General features: G+C 34.4%; 1 protein-coding gene across 1 annotated transcript in view; it reads right to left on the bottom strand.

Moving 5' to 3' along the window:
- The window catches only part of LOC136042700 (uncharacterized), a gene marked incomplete at its 5' end in the record, with an annotated part of 34,760 nt that extends 13,353 nt beyond the window's left edge, over positions 1–21,407 (bottom strand). Inside the window, 3 exons of the mRNA XM_065727663.1 lie at positions 3,609–3,865; positions 7,377–7,501; positions 21,090–21,407. Of these exons, the coding sequence (XP_065583735.1) occupies positions 3,609–3,865; positions 7,377–7,501; positions 21,090–21,407 (700 nt within the window). The remainder of the gene's footprint in view (positions 1–3,608; positions 3,866–7,376; positions 7,502–21,089) is intronic.
- Between the last annotated feature and the right edge of the window lie 376 nt (positions 21,408–21,783).

The raw sequence follows: 21,783 nt of genomic DNA, 5'->3' as shown, positions 1-21,783 counted from the left end.
AAAAACTGCCAACAAATTTGAAAACTGCCAAGTAGCATTGCTACTATGTTACCTCACACTTTTTGCACTGTGGCCTTTGAAGATAACAAGACCCCTCCCCCCCCCCACAGCCCCTAGGGAAAGGTTAAGGTTTGCCCCTTGTTTAGGCATAGTATTTGTTTATTGCGAACTATGCATATATTTTTTGGGGGGGGAGGGGGTGAATTTTATGCATTGGGGAGTTTACACGATGGAAATTTTCATGGAGAAGGAAGTTTCAGGGGTGTAAGCTTTTCAGGGGAAAATTTTCTCTGTGGGATTTACGAGGATTCCTATACGGATTATTTTTATTTGTCTCACTTTCTCTTTGCTAATTCAATTTTACATGAGGAGATGGGGTAATTATCCGGGGTAAATTTTCACCGGGATTGAATTGTCTAGAGAATCTTTCGTGGGAAGGGAGATTTTTCTGTTAAGGATGTGCTGGATTTCCAGACATTATTTAAAAATTTTCAGATTTTAAATAAAAAGAAACAAGTTTTTTTCAACTGAAAGTAAGGAGTAACATTATAATTTAAAATAAATGCAAATTATTACAGATATGACAGGGTTTCTCCTCGTCAACACCTCCTTCTTTACGCTAAAGTTTGAATTTTGTTCCAATTATTTAAGAACGACTCCTGAATCACAAGGGTCGTTGAATTAAAACAGTAAGAAGCTTTTCAGCATGACGAGTGAGTGTTGAAGAGGGGGCAATCCTCGTCATATGTGTAATAATTTCTCTTCGTTTTAAGTTTTATTCTTGCTCCTTACTTTTTTTTGAAAAAAATTATTTTTTTAATTTGATATTGGCAGAGGTCCGGTGTGCCGTTGTGGCAAAATGTAGTGCTAGATCTATCTTTCTCACTCCAATTAGAAACATCGAAACATACAAAAACAATGTTTCTGGAGGCAAACTTCCTGGCACACCCTGAAAACGAGTGCAATATTAAAATAAAGCAGGAATGAAATTGAAAATATAGTTTTCTAGACCAAAGTAAAAGCGTCATTTTGTCCAAAAACGGACAGAGGTAATACAATAAATGAAGTGGGGTAGCTTTTTATTCAGTGCTTCAGGAGAGAAGGCTCCCACACGAGAGTAATATTATAATATTTATGATTATATTTATATGATTTTTGTCACTACACATTTAGAGTAAGAGGATAAAAATTGCGCTAAGCAATAAAACTTTTAGATAAGATTTTTTGAAAAGTAGTCAGCAAATAAGGAACTTTGGATTAACAGCTGGCTATATATACTGCATTCTAAAATGCTTTCAGTAAAAGTTCTTGTCAAACTTTAAAGCTGAGATTGGGGATTTGAGAGAGGCAGATTTCCCCCTCTCTTACGCAGGAAAATTTCAGTTAGTTTCCAGTTTAACGTCACTCTTTCCTTTCATTTGGAAAAACAGCCGTCTTCATTCAACAAAGATCCGATTCTTTTCAATTCATATGCTCTTTGATAACTTATTTAAATATATAATATAGCTCCTAAAAATAACTTCCTAAGATAAATTCCAAAAATTTTATCATCTTCTTCCCTGAAATTCACATCTGTCACAAAATGAAAACAAAATGTTTAAAAGACTATTCTAATAGTATTTCTGTTTCATGAGAATAGATGGCACAAACAACATCGGGAACTAGAAAATAGTGTTAGCTTGTTTTACTTTACCTAGAAGTGGTAACAACTTGCGATCTGCCTACTGCGCTGCCATTTCCCTTGAGCAGTAGCGACAGATGAAGTAAATGTAGCCTTGAAACTTATATACCCTACTGCTGTGTTGACCTCAGGTGGTTTGGTACTAAGATGTGCTGGTAGTAATAGTAGTAATGACTCTTTAAGCCAGAATTAAATTATTTAATTTACTTATTTAAGCAAAAATTCGCTCTATTTCTCTTAGAAGTGTTTCATTTATCGTAGCTCCAGGTTTATATGGAAATTCTTTTTTAAGTAACTTTTACTCTATTAGTTTGAACTCCCATTTGAACACTATACTTGTATAACTGAAAAGCTTATTCAGAAGTAAGCATCAAAACAATATTGATGTTACTCATTTTGTGAATATTTTAAAGAGACTTAAGAAGCAAATATTTAAGAAGTACTGTGTGATATAGAGAAATATGCCATCCAAATAAGTATGACTGGGCTTCGAATTAATGAAACAATAAAAATGTTGAATTTTATTTGTGAACACCAACACCCAACTGAAGGGAGTGAAAAATTTAAGCAATTTAACGATGGAAGATTAATAAAATAATTTGGATCCTAGATTATTAATTGTTTAATTAGCTTTAGATGCAATGTGTAAGTTAAAACGTAGTTATAACGTAAATAGCTCACAATAATGTGTCTATTTTTAGTTGTTTACTTTTTTGTTCATCTTTTTCTTCTTATATTCACGACTGCTTTTAATATCGTCAAGAAGACCCTTTTCCACAAATGGAAGCTATTATCATTATTATGCTCACAAAAGTCATTGTTATGTTAAAAGAAATCAGTTTCGATTAATGCAATAGTTATTGCCATTATATTGCTTATAATGATCATTCCAATTCCTTGTCTTCTTTAAAGAGGTTTTTATCGAGATGGAAATTTAACAACTATTAAAGAAGAAATCCCACAATAATGAATAGTTCAGTTAAATATTCTCCCTTCCGCAAAATTCATGCTTGTACTTATTTGTAAATATTTAACAAGGGAATAAAGAAAATACCACAGGATTTTCATTTTTTTACTACCATATATAAATTTTCATCAAGTAAAATAATTTTCTTACGGCTTTGCACATTTTGTTTATTACTATTGTGTATTACTTATTTTTTCTTTGTTATAATTACAACACTCTGACCTTCTGCAGGGGGGACGGGGAAGATCACCCCCATTAATAACCCCAATCCACAGAAAGAAGAGAATTTTCATTGCTTTAAGTAGGAATTTTTTTTGTGCAGTCAGTTCATCACAGGCTCCTTTCTTAGGTGCGTGTTAGAACCTATCATCCCCCCCCCCCTCAAAAAATAAAAGAACAAGTGAATAGAATACAGAAAACTTATAAATGCACACATATACAGGAGTTAAAGTTTGCAAAATACTAGCAACCTTTTAAAGCTTAAGATAAGTTAAAATGGCTTCGAAAGGTTTGCCGAATCTCTCAAATCAACTGGATCTTTTAAAAGGATTTAAGCACATAAATAATAAATTAAAAGTCAACAAAAAACGACTTAATCGCATTCATGAATATATCATAAAGGTAAGTACGTTTTATAGACTCTCATCCTGCCTGGAAAAGTAAAAATACATAAAAAGCACCCAACCCACCCGTCAAATATTTCCACATGCAACTATGGTAAAACTTTCATTCTGTCCTATGCTTATAAAATAAACAATTAGAGTGTTTAACGATGAAACGGTAGAATTTGAAAAACCTTAATTCATACTTTGGAGTCTGAAATTAGCCTTAAAATCCTCGAACTAAAAATCAATTAAAAGAGTTTAATTGTAAAAGGGTCAAAGGCCAATTAAAGGTTACCTGAAACTATTAAAATTTGAGGTCAGAAATTTGAGTTGGTCAAAAATAAAGGTACCTGACCTGTCCCGGGAACAACTACATTCATTATCAAGAATATTCTTGCAAGAAACTTTGGAAGAATTGGAACTGCCGCCTGAATTGTTGACTCACGCTCAATGAGGGGTGCAGGAACTTTGTGAAGACGGCGGAATGCACCTTGCTTCTTTACCCTTTTTACGATTATTCGCTGCAGATCTCTAGCAGTTTTCGGGCGGTTACGTTTAAATTTGGTAAAATCAATTGTATCAGAATCATCGAGATCTGAATCACTTTCTGATCTACAAAAATGAGAAAAAAGGTTAAGTTTTGGCACAAATAATCAAACAACCATTTACAATTATTTCTAAAACTGCAAGGATATCCACAAACAAACTCTACGTAAGAAAAAAAAATTCAAATTAATTTGGTTCTTCAACATTACTTTGTAACACATACAAAACTATCTATTATAAAATGTGTGGCAGACTCTTTCTAAGTATTTCTTGAATATAGGGTCAATAGTAGTAAAGGGTTATCAGTTTATCACATGTAATATTGTTACAAGAAATCAAGTCATTTTGAAGAATATTTTCATACTTGATTATTAACATATATATATATATATATATATATATATATATATATATATATATATATATATATATATATATATATATATATATATATATATATATATATATATATATATATTCAAGTTCCATTTATTTCCATAAAATGACAATAACAAAACAATATCCCCAAGGGCTCAATGGCGCGCTATTTTGGAAACGATATAGAATAAATAAAGAATGATAAAAGTTGGTATAAATATACTAAACAACATCTGAATATAAATCTATAAGGAAAGGAAATCAACTCACCAGCAGTGCCCACGAAACAACGACCCTAACATCGCCCAACAATAAAATACAATTTATAATTCTCAGCGTCATCGAGGATCCAACGCCAATAAAACAACAACCGGAAAAAAACATCAAACCGTGAAACTTCTAATAAGAAACCTTTAATAAGAAACTTTTCATCTGTCTCTTAAAGGAGCCAAGTGTTCGTGACTGCCGGATCTCAGCAGGAATCAAGCTCCAAGCACGCCACACAGTCACGGCCCGACCGAAGTCTGACCAAGCCGAGGGAGTAGCTGGAATCATCAAATCCAGTTTCGAACTGTATACAAATTTACTTCCCTTACTAGCTTGAGCAGTCCCGGAAAACAACATCGGAGATCTTCCTTGAAGTATTGAGATGCAAACGAAGATGGAGGTCAACAGGAGTGTGTGTAGCCGACTGTAGAATTCTTGCCGCTTTCTCGTGAAGATGGTGAACGGGAGCAAGTACTGAAGGAAATGTGGACTTCCACACAGACAAACAGTAGCATATATAAGGCTAAATAAGAGAGAAGTATAAAAGACGGATAGGAAAAGGAAAGGAACGCTTTAATTTTCGGATGATTCCAAGTCTACGGGAAATTTTCACTCTTAATATCTGAACATGCCACTCAAACGATAAATTTTCTTCCAAAAGAACTCCCAGGAATCTCAAATATTGATCCGGGAATTGACTTATGGAGCCACTTGGTGTAGGAGGCTTAGTAATTGTGGGGCAGCTCACACCTTTACGAGAAAAAATAAGAAGGTACGACTTTTTTGCATTTAAAGCTAGTTGATTCATGTCAAACCAAATAGGTGTCTTCTCAGTCATTTCTGAAAGCCTTAGAATAAAGGATGATTCATCCGGAGCTGAAGCACCTAAATTAGTGTCATCTGCAAATACTATCAATTCTTCTCGACTGTCAGATGTTAACACCAAGGTAGTCTGAGAGTAAGATTTATGACACAATCCACAGCAAACATTGTTAACTGTGGTGTGGAAAATTCGGTTGAGAGCATTTACATAGATGAGGAAGAGGGTTAGCCAAAGAATAGAACCTTGGGGTACTCCATATTCAATTGGAACTTTTTTGTCTGTAACTTCCGTGGCGACATATCTGTCAGTTAGGTATGACGAGAACCAAGACAATGCTTCCCTACGCACACCAAGATGAGAAAGTTTATCATAGAGGATCTTGTGTGTTAGGCTGTCAAAGGCTCTCTTTACATCAAGAAAAATGGCTGTAGGAATAAGATTAGAATCTAAGATCATCGTGCAAACTGAAGAAGTCTATTACAAGCATGTTCTGCAGAATACTTAGCGCAAAACCCAAACTGATGCTAATGGAAAAAAGATTTAGCTTCAAGAAATCTCACCAGACGTTTGAGCATTGCCCTTTCAAGAATCTTAGAAAACACTGACAAAAGAGAGATCGGCCTGTAAGTCTCATGATCCTCACGACAATCTCCTTTAAAGAGAGCCATAACAGGCGCCAATTTAGGACGTGGGTGAAATACTCCTAGTTGAAATGACCTATTAATCAAATGGCAAATTGGGGTGACGATCGATGGAAAGATTTGTTTATATAGAAATTTGGTCAAAACCTGCTGAAGGATTCTTCTGAAGAAAGAAAAAACAATATTTCTAATTTCCTGCACCACAACCTTCTCAAGAACCATTGATTTCAAACACGAGGTACCTAAGAACTGCTTCCAAGACTGTGACACAGAGGAATAAAAAACGCTATTAGCAGTTTTTTCCCTATCTCTGCAAAGAATTTGTTCATATCGTATTTGGCCTTTTTCTGTGACAAGTTGATCGTCTACAATGAGAGACTAAGGAAGACCTTCTGGTTTCATAAATGGCCGACTAACTTCCTTAATCACGTCCCACGTCTTTTTTATATTTTTACCGCAATCAACAAATCTTTTTGTAAAATATACTGTTTTAGCTCTGCGAATAATTGATTTCAACATATTACGGCACAACTTAAATGCTTCTAACTTAGCATTATTCGGTCTTTTTACGTCCTCTTTCCAAAGGTTCTGCTTCCTTTTTATTGACTTTAGGACTCCCGATGTTAACCAGGGAGCTACAGGTGTTGATCTTTTTGATCTAGGATTTTTTAAAGAAGCCTTTAGACAATAAGACGTGAATGTTTCCTTAACAATGTCATAAAACCGGCCAAATATTTCGTTATAATTGCACAAACTAATATTTTCTGGTAAAAAAAAAGTCCCATGAAGATATACGAAGATATTCTTTCAATCTATCCAGCTCCACTGGTAAGCAAGAGAATCTCGGTTTATCCTGGGGGACTAATCTTTGTGAATTTTGGAAGATTTGAAACTGGGCTGAAACTAGCAAATGGTCGGGAGTACTAGAAAGCAGTACTTCATTCTTAATAGAGTGTAGTGATGAAAAAATATTGTCGATTAGTGTTGCTGACTGGTTTGAAATCCTTGTCAGTATGTTTTAACAAGGAGCCAATCCGTACGAAATTAGTAAAGACAAGAGATTAGAAGCCTACCTAGATGACGATTCCATACATTTTCTTCATACATTTTCAGCACAAACTTTCCTAAGAACGTCTTCTAATCTTTCAAGAAATTCAGTCGTAGATCCGCTTGGATATATATATATATAAATACATATATATATATATACATATATATATATATATATATATATATATATATATATATATATATATGTATATATATATATACCGCTTACATTCTCTTTATGGAAAGTTTACCTTTATAATACCGCTTACAAGAAGACCAGTCAAGTTTGCAGTTAAAAACTAAAATTTACTTGACTTTTCTTCAGATATGTGCTTCAGAAAAGTAGCAACAAAAGCAATAGAAAGAATTGAGAGAATACTTCAAGAAAATTCAGCAGAAGAAAATTTATTTGCCTTACCTTTGAACTTCAACTTTAGTTTCCTCTTCTTTTGCATTTTCTTTTTCATTTTCCTGTTCAACTTTTAGTGTTTCTTGTACGTCGACCACATCATTATGTTTTGACTTTCTATCACTAATAATTTGCTGGAAAAAACAATTATGACTTTCTTGTTTCCCTTTTGTCAAGATATACGAGTAAGAACGCCAATGAAGGTGATTAATAAGCCTTATGAGCGTTGACCACTGGTGATTAAAGGAAACTTTCTATTTAGAATTATGGAAAAACGTGCTAACTGGTTTAAGCTCTAGTCACGGAAACAAATACAAAAATGAAACACTTGTGATAAACGATCTGACTGCGGCAACATTCTACGGGTCAACATATTTTTTATCATATTAAGTTCAAATATAAATCATATTTACAAATTAGATTTCACAAAATATAAGCGTCATGAATTTGTGTTTTTAGCCATAATCATCCTTTTTAACCATAATCGACCTTGTGCCTTGAAAACATAGTAACTTTTTGTAAAAAAAAAAAAAAAAAACAGCAAAGAGAGGTAAAATCAATGAAAAGACATCAAACGAGACTGGGGCTAGTAGAGAGAAAAGATGAAAGACTAAACGAACGCAGATATTTCCTGTATGTAAACTAGGCGTCCTAAGGACAAGATAAAAGAGAGAAAAAACACTAAACTAAAAACAAATAAAATCACCACCAATATTAATAAATACAATTGTCGCAACCGATCCACATAGGGAAAAAAAAGCTATTAGAGTTACTTCAATGAGAACATCAAAGCAACTGAGGAAAAATTATAAAAATTTAAACTAATTTATCTATTCTGTTACGAAATAATCCTCTTGTTAGCTGATATTGAAGTAACTCTTTTTGGTCCAGTATGTAATCTAGTCCCCTGATGATTATGTAAAATCTTGATTCCCTTATTAAATATTGGTTCATTTTTCACAAGAAACTCATAAATTGGGTCAATATCTAAATTTCCCGTATCCCTGTTTATTGAAAGATTAGCAAACCATATGTTTTTTAATTTCTATAGCCTCCCTCGTTCGCTGAGAAAAACCACTATCATTAGAAGTAGCTGTGGCCTCATCAAATTGTACAAAATGTTCAAGATGAAGGACCATATGTTTAGCCAAAGCCGAAGCAAAAGTTTCAGGAGGCTTTCTTAATTGTAGGGTTTTTTTCTATTGAGTTACGACGCTCAATAAATCTTTTAGGAAATTATTGGTGAGTTCTACCAATATAAAATTGTGGAGTAATACGTAACTTGTTTTCCAGAGACTCCAATTCCTTTCTAATCGACTTTACATATTTATCCGTTGGATCAAAATCTAGTTTTTTGTAAGTAATGGTATCAGAAATAATTGTATTCATTTTACGATCATAATCCTCAGTATATTTACAATAGTGTTTACACTATTATACCTTTCATATTTACAATAGTGTTACCTTTGTCTAATCTAGTGACAGTAAGGATTTTGTCCTTTTTCAAATCAGAAAGTATTTAATCTCATTTTTTTATATCATTTTCACTTTTTCCCATGTTAAAAGTATCTAGTTTCCTTACAATCTCGGCTCTAAGTTTCTGAAGAGCCTCAACTTTATCAATGGAAGCCATAATTCCTGACTCCACCTTAGAAATTAACTATTAGGTTCCAAAAACAAATAATTTTATATCAATCAATTCAATGTGTATTATTAAAATTCCCACTTCAAATTGGATAAAAAAAATTAAAATGAAATAAAACTTATGCTTTTACTCAGAATAACGAAAACGATGTTATAATAAGCTCACATAAGCTGTTTCTTCAAGCAATAGTATTGATGGGACTTATACAGTGCTGGGCAGAATTCATTATCGATATTTATAGGTCGATATATCAGACGAATTATCGATATCAAATATCGGAACGTAATTATCAATACCGTAAAATATATTTGGAAGTGTTGTACCTATTCTAGAAGGTTGGAAATCACGTGAGGCATTCTGCCGTATTGCCTTAGCTGACGAAGAGTTTTGCCTGTCCTAGATAAGTAACAATAATGTTAGTGCAAAAAACAAAAACTTTTTTTCTAAGCCAGATGCTCTAAGGCTTTATAGTCTACAAGACATCGAAGAAGCAGCAACAACTGCACTTGCACTTTTCAGTACGGCTGACCACCTACTCACAGACGTTCAAATACTGAGTGGACGGCTGACCACCTACTCACAGACGTTCAAATGCTGAGTGGACTATTATTCCAGCAACAGGCTGGTCTCTTGAAGCGATATGAGGGGAACCGGTATAATCTCAAACCTACATTCATTTTGAGGAATATATTTGGACCGAGTGTCAGTTTCCTAAGAGTGGCAGTTTCCTTTTTAAGGCAGCAATATTTTGAGTTCAAAATAAAACACAACGCTTCTCTACTTAATAAAATGAAAAAAAAAGTCTTTTAACTAAAAGTAAGTAGCAACATTAAAACTCAAAACAAGCAGAAACTACTCCGTATATTAAAGGGGCTGTCCCCTTCTCAACACTCCGCTCTTTACGCTACAGTTTTTTATTGTTTTTAAAAGTAGAGTTGTGAGAAAAAGTCAAATTTCAGCGTAGAGACCGGGGCGTTGAGGAGCAGACATCCCTTTTCATATACGGAATAATTTCTGTTCATTTGAAGTTGTAACGTTGCTCCTTACCTTCAGTTAATAGAAACGTGTTTTTTTTTATTATTTATTACAGGATAAATCGAAGCATTACCAGAGATTTTGTAGCATTACAGTGTTCATCATTACTGCTGATGATGAGCACTGTATATGTGTTCGAAATATCCAGTTAAATTTTATATCTGTTCACTGTCAATAAAAAGGTTTCATCCCTATTTTGAACTGTTTTACTTTCGTCATGGAAAGGCAGTGTGTTTTCGAAGTTATCCAATACCTCAGTCTTTACGCTAAAGCTGTTTTAGTAATTTCAACTATTTATTCTACGGCCTTTGTGATTCAGGGGACAAAATTTAAGCTTTAGTGTAAAGAGCGAGGTACTGACGAGTGGGTGAACCCTTTCATATACATATTAAAAACGTACGAATATGGAAGTTTGTTACGTAAGCTAATTCGTAAGTTACATATATCTTTTACTAATGAAAACGTTCGTAAAAAACTAGAAGTTCTAGTTGCCTTTTTAAGTACCCAAAAAATTGGAGGCCAACTGGGCCTCCTCACCCTTCTTTTTTCTCAAAATCATTCGATCAAAACTATGGGAAAGCCATTTAGCCAAATAAATAAATATGCAAATTTCGCTTTAATTATTCATCTGCGGAGAGCCGAAATCAAAACATGGATTAACTAAAAACGTTCAGAAATTAAATAAAAAACACAAGTTTTTTAACTGAAAGTAAGGAGCAACATTAAAACTTAAAACGAACAGAAATTACCCCGTATATGAAAGGGGCTGTTCCCTCTTCAACGCCCTGCTCTTTACGCTAAAGTTTTTACTGTTTTAAGAATTAGAGTTGAGAGAAAGAGTCAAACTTTAGCGCAAAGAGCAGGGCGTTGAAGAGGGAACAGCCCCTTTTTTTGCCGTAGTAGAAAACGTGTTTTTTGCCGTAGCAATAAACAGCAAATTTGCAGTCTCCGGTAAATCACCTATTTTAATGTTCGCAGGATTCATGCCTAGTAACTGAAAGATTATAAAGTGAAAGAAACTTATCTTTTCGTGAGGGCCGAGACTCACTAATGTATCCAAGTGAACAATCAGTCCAAACTGTGCGAGGTCGGTCCAACTGCTAATCATTCTCTACACTAAACAGCATAATTAACGCGCAGGCAAATTATATCCAATTTTCTCTACACACCATACTTGGCTATCGTATCTAATTTTCTCAATTCAAAACGCCAAAAATCTGATTGTGTGATAAATTCAAGTATCAGATTTCATAATTTCTGTAGTCACTGAATTAATTCATGGCTAAGGAATCAAGTTCAAACAATTCAAAAGTTCAAACAGGTGTAATCCCTTTGAGAGCTAGTTCAATACTGCAGCGTATCAGTATACTGCAGGCATCTTCTTTGAATTAAATTCATTTTTTCGGTAATCTCCGTTATAACGTTTTTTTTATGATATTATGAGAAATAGAATTATTCAGATCGAAATAAAGATTTTTAATTTTATGAATGGCTTAAGAATATTAAATGGAAACTTCAGGGCATGATGAGGGGGATGTACAACTGACGAAAAGGCAATATGCGCATACTTCCTTATATGAAATTACTCCGTATATGAAAGAGGCTTTTCCTCTTCAACGCCCCGCTCTTTACGCTAAAGTTTGACTCTTTCTCTTAACTCTACCTCTTAAACCAGTAAAAACTTTAGCGTAAAGAGCAGGGCGTTGAAGAGGAAACAGCCCCTTTCATATACCGGGTAATTTCTGTTCGTTTTAAGTTTTAATGTTGCTCCTTACTTTCAGTTAAAAATAAATTGTTTTTTTTATTCAATCATACATAGAAGCAGTTCTGCATTTATGGTTACTATGTGCATCCAAAAAGTAGGGAATATGATATTATCAGCGCTTATTAGGCATTTCAATGACAAATAAGAGAATTGAATTTTCAATTAAAATACTGGAAACAAAAATTAAAACAATTAAATGATTCCTTGAGCAGATCACCAACCAGACTCCATGACCAAACTATGACCGATTTGACCTATCTAACTATAGGACGAATATCATTATAAAAAGCACCAAGTCTTATTTTCTTTTTCAATGATTTCTTTCAAACAGTTCGTGGTAACGAACTGTAGTAAGGAGCGACCCGGCTCAATAGTAACCGAAACTCTAAAAAATGAAATTATAATACCAATAGTTACATCAAAAGAATCATATTTTTTATGCTGATTTTAAATATATAAGTTTCGCCAAAGTTATTCTTACCTACCAAAATTTAGGAGCCTGAAAAAATTTGCCTCATTTTAGAAAATAGGGAAAAACATCCCCTAAAAGTCATACAATCTTAACGAAAATCACACCATCAGATTCAGCATGTCAGAGAACCTTATGTAGAAGTTTCAAGCTCCTATCTGCAAAATGTGGAATTTCCCATTTTTTGCCAGAAGACAAATCACGGATGCGTGTTTATTTGTTTTTCTGTTTGTTTTTTGTTTTGTTTTTTTTTCCCCAGGGGTGATCGTATCGACCCAGTGGTCCTAGTACTTCGCGACAGGGCTCATTCTAACGGAAATTAAAAGGTCTAGTGCCCTTTTTAAGTGACCAAAAAGGGTGCCTAGGCCCCCTCCCACACTCTTTTTCCCCAAAGTCATCAGATCAAAATTCTGAGATAGCCATTTTATTCACCATAGTCGAAAACCTAATAACTATGTCTTTGGGGACGACTTACTCCACCGCAGTCCCCGTGGGAGGGGTTGCAAGTTACAAACTTTGACCTATGTTTACATATAGTAATTGTTACTGGGAAGTGTACGGACGTTTTCAGGGGGATTTTTTTTCGTTTGGGAGGGAGAGTTGAGGTGGGGGGGACGTGGAAGGATCTTTCCATGGAAAAACTTTTCAATTGGGAAGAGACTTTCAATGATTTATTTAAAAAAACAATGAAAAAATAAATATGAAAAGTTTTTTTCTACTGAAAGTGAGGAACAGCATTAAAACTTAAAACAAGCAGACATTATTACACATTAAAGGTGTGTACTTCCTCGTAATACCTCGCTCTTTACGCTAAAGTATTTTTAGTAATTTCAACTATTTTATTCTTCGGCCTTTGTGATTCAAGGGTCATTCTTAAGGAATTTGGACAGAATTTAGGCTTTTGTGTAAAGAGCGAGGTATCAACGAGGGGTGAACCCCCTCATACACGCAATAAAAACATATGAATATAGAAGTTCGTTACATAAGTTAATTCGTGAATTACGTATATTTTTTACTAATGAAAATGTTCGTAAAAAATTAAAAGTTCTAGTTGCCTTTTTAAGTAATCAAAAAATTGGAGGGCAACTAGGCTTTCTCCCTCGCTCCTTTTTTCTCAAAATCTTCCGATTAAAATTATGAGAAAGCCATTTAGCCAAAAAAAAAATAATATGCAATTTCGTTTTAATTATTTAAGTGCGGAGAGCCAAGATCAAAACATACATTAATTCAAAAACGTCCAGAAATTAAATAAAAAAAACAAGTTTTTTTAAATGAAAGTAAGGAGCGACATTAAAACTTAAAACGAACAGAAATTACTCCGTATATGAAAAGGGCTTTTCCTCCTCAACGCTCCGCTCTTTAAGCTAAAGTTTTTTACTGTTAAAAGAATTAGAGTTAAGAGAAAGAGTCAAACTTTAGCGTATAGAGCGGGGCGTTGAGGAGGAGAAGCCATTTTCATATACGGAGTAATTTCTGTTCGTTTTAAGTTTTAATGTCGCTCCTTACTTTCATTTAAAAAAAACTTGTTTTTTTATTTAATTTTATTTAAGAAATAATATTCACTGTATATCTCCTCTCTTATTCCTAAATGATTCCGTTTCTGCACTATTTGCAGATTTAGAGGATGCATTCATTTCCACTTTTAAAAGTCTTAAAACAAGAAAATTTAATCCTGAACTAGTAGATCTTAGGAATTAAAAGCAGCTTAGATACCAGGGGAAACATTGACCTGAGCAAAAGAGTCGAAACAGGTAGCATAGAACATTTTCCCATTAAATAAGCTCACTGTTTTACTTGACGGTGAGATTTCAAAGGCAGTATATTTTGTATATTTGTAAAAATACTAATGTGGATCATATTAAGAAGCGTAATAGACCCTTATTTTTCTCGCTTTCCTTGTGTTAAAAACGAGCATCGATTAGTATGAAAAAAACCTCTGCTCAAAGTAAAGAGCAAATTTTACACTTTAAACGGGCAAAAGTTTTAAAGCTACTTAATAAATTACAGTTTTTTGCGAAATTACCAGGACACCCCCCCCCCCTTTCCCCCATTAACGACGCCACTGGCTCTAAAGAAGATCAATCATCTAAAGTAGCGGAAAGGTCATAGTATTAAATCTCAAAAACACATATTTTATGCTTGTCATACGAAATAAGACTATCCCTGGCATACATATGTGCTCAAAGGAAACCTTCAGCCCCTATTCCAGCACAAACTTAAGGCCTTTGCAATTTTCCTGACAGACTCCTTTTTTTGATACTCTCTGCTTGTGTTCAGATTCGAATAGTAAAAATACTACCCCCCCTTCTCCGGACAAGCCTCTCTCGTGATATAACTTACTACCTAGGTGTACAGCCTGCTACTTCTGTTCCTTCCAATAGAAATTTTACCCTGGTTGGAAGATCTGTGAAGGGTGAAAACAACTTTCTAGCAAAAAATAACATGCTGCTATTTCTGAATTCTAAAAATTAAAATATATATTTTTATTTGCTTCTCGTCTTTTTTTTCTCAGGTTCAGCCTAAATAATTATTATTTGGGTGGGCTCAGTTATTTGATTTTATGTTGCTCTAAATTATTTTTGGAAATTGTCAAACTTTGGGAACTTTTTGGCCAAAATAAAGACAATGTCAGAAAATTTCTCAACATATTGGTTTTGAGAAATTTGATAGATAAAAAATCTAAAATAAAAACTTTGATATAATGACACAAGCGAAAGTTCATATATGGCTATTTTTGCATCGTTTAGATCACTATTTGGACTATCTTTTTTATTTGAATTGTTTAAGGACTGTAAATAGGAGGGTGGGAGGAAGAAGGAGAGGAGAGCTTAGGCAATAACAACCTTCAATAGCTGCTAATGTTGAAAACTTTTCCGCAATACCTATGGGTGAAAAACGAACACTGGACTATCAAACAGTTCGTGGTAACGAACTATAGTAAGGAGCGACCCGGCTCAATAGTAACCAAAACTCTAAAAAATTGAATTTTGATATCAATAGCTACATCAAAAGAACCGCATTTTAATGTTGATTTTAAATATATAAGTTTCATCAAGTTTAGTCTTACCCATCAAAAGTTACGAGCCTGAGAAAATTTGCCTTATTTAGGAAAATAGGGGGAAACATCCCCTAAAAGTCGTAGGATCTTAACGAAAATGACACCATCAGATTCAGCGTATCAGAGAACCCTACTGTAGAAGTTTCAAGCTCCTATCTACAAAAATGTGGAATTTTGTATTTTTTGCCAGAAGACAAATCACGGGTGCGTGTTTATTTGTTTGTTTTTTTGTTTTTTTTGTTTTTTTTCCCAGGGGTCATCGTATCGACCAAGTGGTCCTAGAATGTCGCAAGAGGGCTCATTCTAACGGAAATGAAAAGTTCTAGTGCCCTTTTTAAGTGACCAAAAAAATTGGAGGGCATCTAGGCCCCCTCCTACGCTCATTTTATTCCCAAAGTCAACGGATCAAAATTTTGAGATAGCCATTTTGTTCAGCATAGTCGAAAACCATAATAACTATGTCTTTGGGGGTGACTTACTCCCCCACAATCCCTGGGGGAGGGGGTGCAAGTTACAAACTTTGACCAGTGTTTACATATAGTAATGGTTATTGGGAAGTGTACAGACGTTTTCAGGGGGATTTTATTTTGTTTGGGGGTGGGGCTGAGGGGAGGGGACTTTGTTGGAGGATCTTTCCCTGGAGGAAAGATCTTTCCTTGGCCTCCTTCTCCACCCTTTATTTCTCAAAATCGTCTGATCAAAACTAAGAGAAAGCCATTTAGCCAAAAAAAGAATTAATATACAAATTTCATTTTAATAATTTATGTGCGGAGAGCCAAAACCAAACATGCATTAATTCAAAAACGTTCAGAAATTAAATAAAAAAAAAACTAATTTTTTTAGCTGAAAGTAAGGAGCGACATTAAAACTTAAAACGAACAGATATTACTCCGTATATGAAATGGGTTGTCCCCTCCGCAACCCCTCGCTCTTTACGCTAAAGTTTGACTTTTTGCCACAATTCTACTTTTTAAAACAATTAAAAGCTTTAGCGTAAAGAGCGAGGGATTGCGGAGGGGACAACCCATTTCATATACGGAGTAATGTCTGTTCGTTTTAAGTTTTAATGTCGATCCTTACTTTCAGCTAAAAAAATTAGTTTTTTTTTATTTAATATGTATGAAAGCTCGACTATTGTCTTGAAGCAAACGGAAAAAAGGAAAAAATAGGCCTTATTAAGTTTGTGCAGACACATAGGGATTATATTGGGTTTCCTTATAATCAACTTTATAAGCAAGCCAATATCCTTTCGCGATAATTCTTCATATCACCAAGGGGTCTGATTACATCTTATGGGTTGTATTCGGTAGTTTGCTTCTGACTTGTATTCTAGCAGCCTAGTAGTTCTGAATGATAGAAAATACCAACACATAATTTTCGGATAACTTTTTTCTTATATGGTCTAACATTCATCTCAGTTCGCCAGTTTAAGCACCTTGTATTACTATTAATGGAAAATCGTATTTTCACTAACTTTTTATTGTGTTTTTGTTTCGGTGTTTACTTTTCCATCTTTTTTTAGTTTCTTTCGACTGCTTCATATTAAAAAAAAGATAGTACCATGTAACATTGATCAAAACTTCAGTTAAGCATTTATACAGGACTTCTAGAAATTTTTCTTCAGATTAATTTTATCTGATCCCCATTTTCTATATTTTCCATTAATTACGTTTATGATCAGTTACCTTTACATTTTGCTGATATTTCAATCTACAAATTTCATATTTTTCATAACTACCATTTACCACACAATATGGCATTCAGATTTTTCGCTTGAAAGTAGTCTGACGTCAAGAGCAGGGTTCAGCATTCGACATAATGGCCCAAAATTTTAGAGCTCCAATCCAATTACCATAAATATCTGCGATGACTAACATCAATTCTAATGTCGACTAATTAAATACCTTACGCAAATAGGTTAGTGCTTATTAATTACCATCGGTGGATAGCCAAGGCTCAGCGTGTTTTTTCATAATTAAAAATTTGGAAGAATAGGAATATAAGTCTTTAAACCCAGATTAGAATATTGGAAGGTGTAATGAAGAAAGTGGTCAAATACGGATATGAAGCAAGGGCGCTCTGAAAAATGGATGGAGATTTACTATATGGTTTCCAGAGAAATTGCCTACGGATTGTTTTGGGTACCCGGCTAACTGATCGTATTTCAAATAGTAGCCTGTACGAAAAGTGTGGCTCAATCCCGCTTTCTAGGACTATAATGAAAGAAAGGTTGAGATGGCTAGGGCATGTTCTGTAGATGAAGGATGACAGATTATCACAGATTGTCCTTTTAGACCAACCATCTAGGGCTAAATGGAAAGCAAGGCGTCCTCGTCTGGGTGGGAAGATGTCATAAAGAAATATTTAAAGGAAATGGGAACTTCTTGGGGGGGGGTGTAAAGACGGAGGCTTTAAATACATTGGAATGGAAGAGGAGCGTGCGTAGCTGTGTTGGCCTCAGGCGGTTTGGTGCTGCGGTGAGTTGTTAGTAGTAATAGTAGTAGTAGTTTGCTAAGCTGGTCTCATACGAAGGATCAGCATAATAATATAGACCAAGATGATCTAAATAGGATTAGAAATAGATTGCTGTCCTGATCCTCCCTTTGAATTTAGCTCAATAGGCGGTTTTTGGCAATTGGTTCAGAAGTTTAAAGATTTCAGATACGACCTCTAGGCATAACAGCGACGATATATTAATTGTAAATACAAATGTTTAACAACTAATCGACTCTTGATAGGTATGCTATTAACTTTGCTTTAAATTTTAGCAATGATTTTCCCCGTAATTCATGGTAATAAGCTGAAATTAAACAGTGACAAGAGAGAAGGAAAAAAAAAACAGTTTTTAAAGTTTTGCCAGTAGTAAAAGAAACCCTAAGAAAATGGAATTTTGATGACATTGTGTCAAAACGTAAGTGAGAACAATCTGCAAGTATTGAGCGACTAGTGTTAATAGTAATCGTAACCATTAAAGATAAAAACTTTTATGACAATATATATACAGAAAATTGAAACTTCATGGCGATTTCAGAAATGTAAAAAATTCATTAAGTTCGAAGTTACACATCAAAAGCTATGAGACTGAGAAAATGTGCCCTAAAGTTGAAAGTGACCGTGGTTGAAGCTGCGTCATTAGGTTAGGCAAACAGCCAGAGAACCATAGAACCATATTTCAGAGAACAATATTTTCTAAAAACTGTATTTTAGACGTCCAAAGCCCTTATCCTAAAAAATAAAGATTTTTTTCGAGAAGAATAGTCACAAATGTATATTTATTTGTTTTTTTCTTTGTTTTCAAATAGTTCGTGGTAACGAACTGTAGTAAGGAGCGATCCGCCTCAATAGTAACCAAAACTCTAAAAACGGAATTTTGATACCAATAGGTACATCAAAAGAATCATATTTTTATGCAGATTTTAAATATATAAGTTTCATCAAGTTTAGTCTTACCCATCAAAATTTAAGAGCCTGGGAAAATTTGCCTTTTTTAGAAAATGGGGGAAACATCCCTTAAAAGCTATAGAATCTTAACGAAAATCACACCATCAGATTCAGCGTATCAGTTAATCCCCCACAGTCCTAGGGGGAGGGGCTGCAAGATACAAACTTTGACCATTGTTTACATAAGTAATGGTTATTGGGAAGTGTACAGACGTTTTCAGGAGGACTTTTTCGAGTTGGGGGGAGGGGGTGGGGTCAGGGATAGGGGGTTACTTGATAGGATCTTTCCATGGAGGAATTCATCATTAGAGAAGAGAATTTCCGTGAAGGGGGCACAGGATTTTCTAGCATTATTAAAAAAAAAATTGAGAAAATAGACAATAAAAAGTTTTTTCAACTGGAGGTAAGGAACAGCATCAAAACTTGGAACGAACAGAAATTATTTCTTATATAAGGGTGTTCGTCTCCTCCTCAATACCTTGCTCTCAATACCTCGCTCTTCACGCTAAAGTATTCCTAGTAATTTCAACTATTTATTCTGCGGCCTTTGTGATTCAGGGATCATTCTTAAAGAATTGGAACAAAATTCATGCTTTAGTGCAAAGAGCAAGGTATTGACGAGGGGGCGAACCCCCTCATATACGTAATAAAAATATACAAATATAGAAGTTCGTTACGTAAGTTAATTTTTAAGTCAAGTATATTTATTACTAATAAAAACGTTCGTAAAAAGTTCAAAAGATCTAGTTGGCTTTTTGAGTATCCAAAAACGGAACATCAACCAGGTCTCCTTTCCCACCCCCTTTTTTTATCTAAATCGTCCGATCAAAACTATGAGAAAGCCATTTAGCCAAAAAAAATATACAAATTTCGTCTTAATTATTCATGTGCGGTGATCCAAAATCAAAACATGCATTAATTCGAAAACATTCAGAAAGTAAATAAAAAAACAAGTTTTTTCAACTGCAAGTAAGTAGCGACATTAAAACTTAAAATGAACAGAAATTATCCCGTATATGACAGAAGCTGTCCCCTCCTCAGCGCCCCGCTCTCTATACTAAAGTTTGACTCTTTCTCACAACTCTACTTTTTAAAACAATAAAAAAACTTTTTTTTAATTTTTGCAGGATTTATCTTATTCAATCAGTGTTTCTTGAATATGAAAATTTACTATTTCAAACGGAAATTAGAAACTTCTAGTGACCTGTTTAAGTATCGAAAGAGATCGTGCCACTGTTAAGTGGCATTTTTCTGTCATTTTGTAGTACAAAAGGATAGTTATTGCCCGAAGAGGGCCGAAATGCTATCAATCGAAATTCTGATATAGGCTAATCAGCTAATCATTTTTTCCGTCTTAGAGGGCATAATACAGCGTAATGGTGCATTCATTCTTAAGAATACACGTAGCCCACATAAAATAAATGGTTAATATAGACAGTTATATTTATACTCCTGCTAACAGAGTGCATTCATTTGCAGCCTCATGCAAAGGTTTGCAATGGTGTAAAATCATGCATCAGCTGTTATGGAGGAGGGCCATTGGATCCTCTTTTCAAAAACTTCATTTTTGAATTTTTTTCAATTATACCCAAAAAACGACATATCCTGTACACACACTTGTTCCAATACAACAGTATTTTCTTTCTTTATGTTTTTGGTCTCCTAAGGAACAAGGTATGTATCAAGTCTATCCTTCTTTTGCGAACCCCCGTTGCTTTAGTTGACCAATACTTCATTCCTCGCAACAGGGACTGAGACAAAGTTACTGTCTTTATGACTACGAGGAACCCAAAGGCTGCCTTGTATCCTCGAAACAAACATTACTTTAAAGTTGAATGCAAATAAAAATTACCGCTTTTAAAATAGAATTATTTGGAACGCAGTTCCCGCAAGACGGTTTCTTTAAAAACATTTTTTAATATAAATTTCGGATACTAGGCCATGGATAGCTCTTTACTAGGTTGTAGGTACTGCTTTAACTTTAATGATTATGTTCCAGCGTCAGATTAAGAATGCACTTAAATCAAATCCACCTCTGTGTACTTTCCTGACAGTATTGATAGGAATAATTTCGTAGCATGATCTGCCAACTCTTACAGGTACAGTTTGAGTAAACTATGTTTTATTCTGTTTACTATTCCAATATTCTCAAGAATCGGGAATGTCGTATAACCTAGACTTTCATAAACGTAATTTTTTTTTCTAGATAACGATTTTTCTAAAAAAAAAAAAAAAAAAAAAAAATCACAAACAGCCTGCAAGTAAGTAAATAAGTAGTAAACAAGTAAAAAAAAATGAGTAAAAATTACCTGTGGTAAAGTAACTTTTTGTTGGGCTCGTCGAGATTCAGTCGTCGTTTTGTAAAGTCGATCATAGACACTGACTCTTGGTTTGGCTTCTTTTTCATTCTCAACATGGAGTCCAGGAAGTGACAGATATAACTTATGATCTACGTTAAATGACCTTTCCTTTTTAACTGGTTTCTTCTTGGGTTTCTCAACTTTCTTAGGATTTTCTTCTATTCTCTTCCTTACTTTTGGCTTCGAATTTGCATAAAGTCGGTCATACACAGAAGACAACTTCTTTGGCTCTTCAATTACAGGTTCGGGTTTTTGACTGGAATCGGTCTGAAATGTGGTCAATTAGAGCAAGCAACATTTTATTAAAAACAACCAATTCTTCGAACATACTCCGGGAGACTCATTTACTTAAGATAAAATTCGATAGGACTGACTAAGTTGGGTCTGAGAAACTGACGTTGTAAGAAATAGTTCTAGGTAGTATAAATAAAGAGAGTAAGGTATTGAGATAAAGAGAGAGAGGGTAAAGAGGGAGGGAGGAACTTGTCTGTTAAAGGGAACGCGCTCAAGAATTATTCTGTGAAAAGATCTAACAGAAATCACGTTTCTCTTCCTGGATCGGTTATGACTTGCTTATTGGAGTGAGAAAACTACGTTGTAAGTATATTTTTATTGAATATTTAATATATAGAGGTGGTTAGGG

Source organism: Artemia franciscana, unplaced genomic scaffold (genome assembly GCF_032884065.1).
Source record: "Artemia franciscana unplaced genomic scaffold, ASM3288406v1 Scaffold_1803, whole genome shotgun sequence".
In the NCBI taxonomy this organism is placed as follows: domain Eukaryota; kingdom Metazoa; phylum Arthropoda; class Branchiopoda; order Anostraca; family Artemiidae; genus Artemia; species Artemia franciscana.
This window is presented reverse-complemented; position numbering and strand designations above follow the sequence as displayed.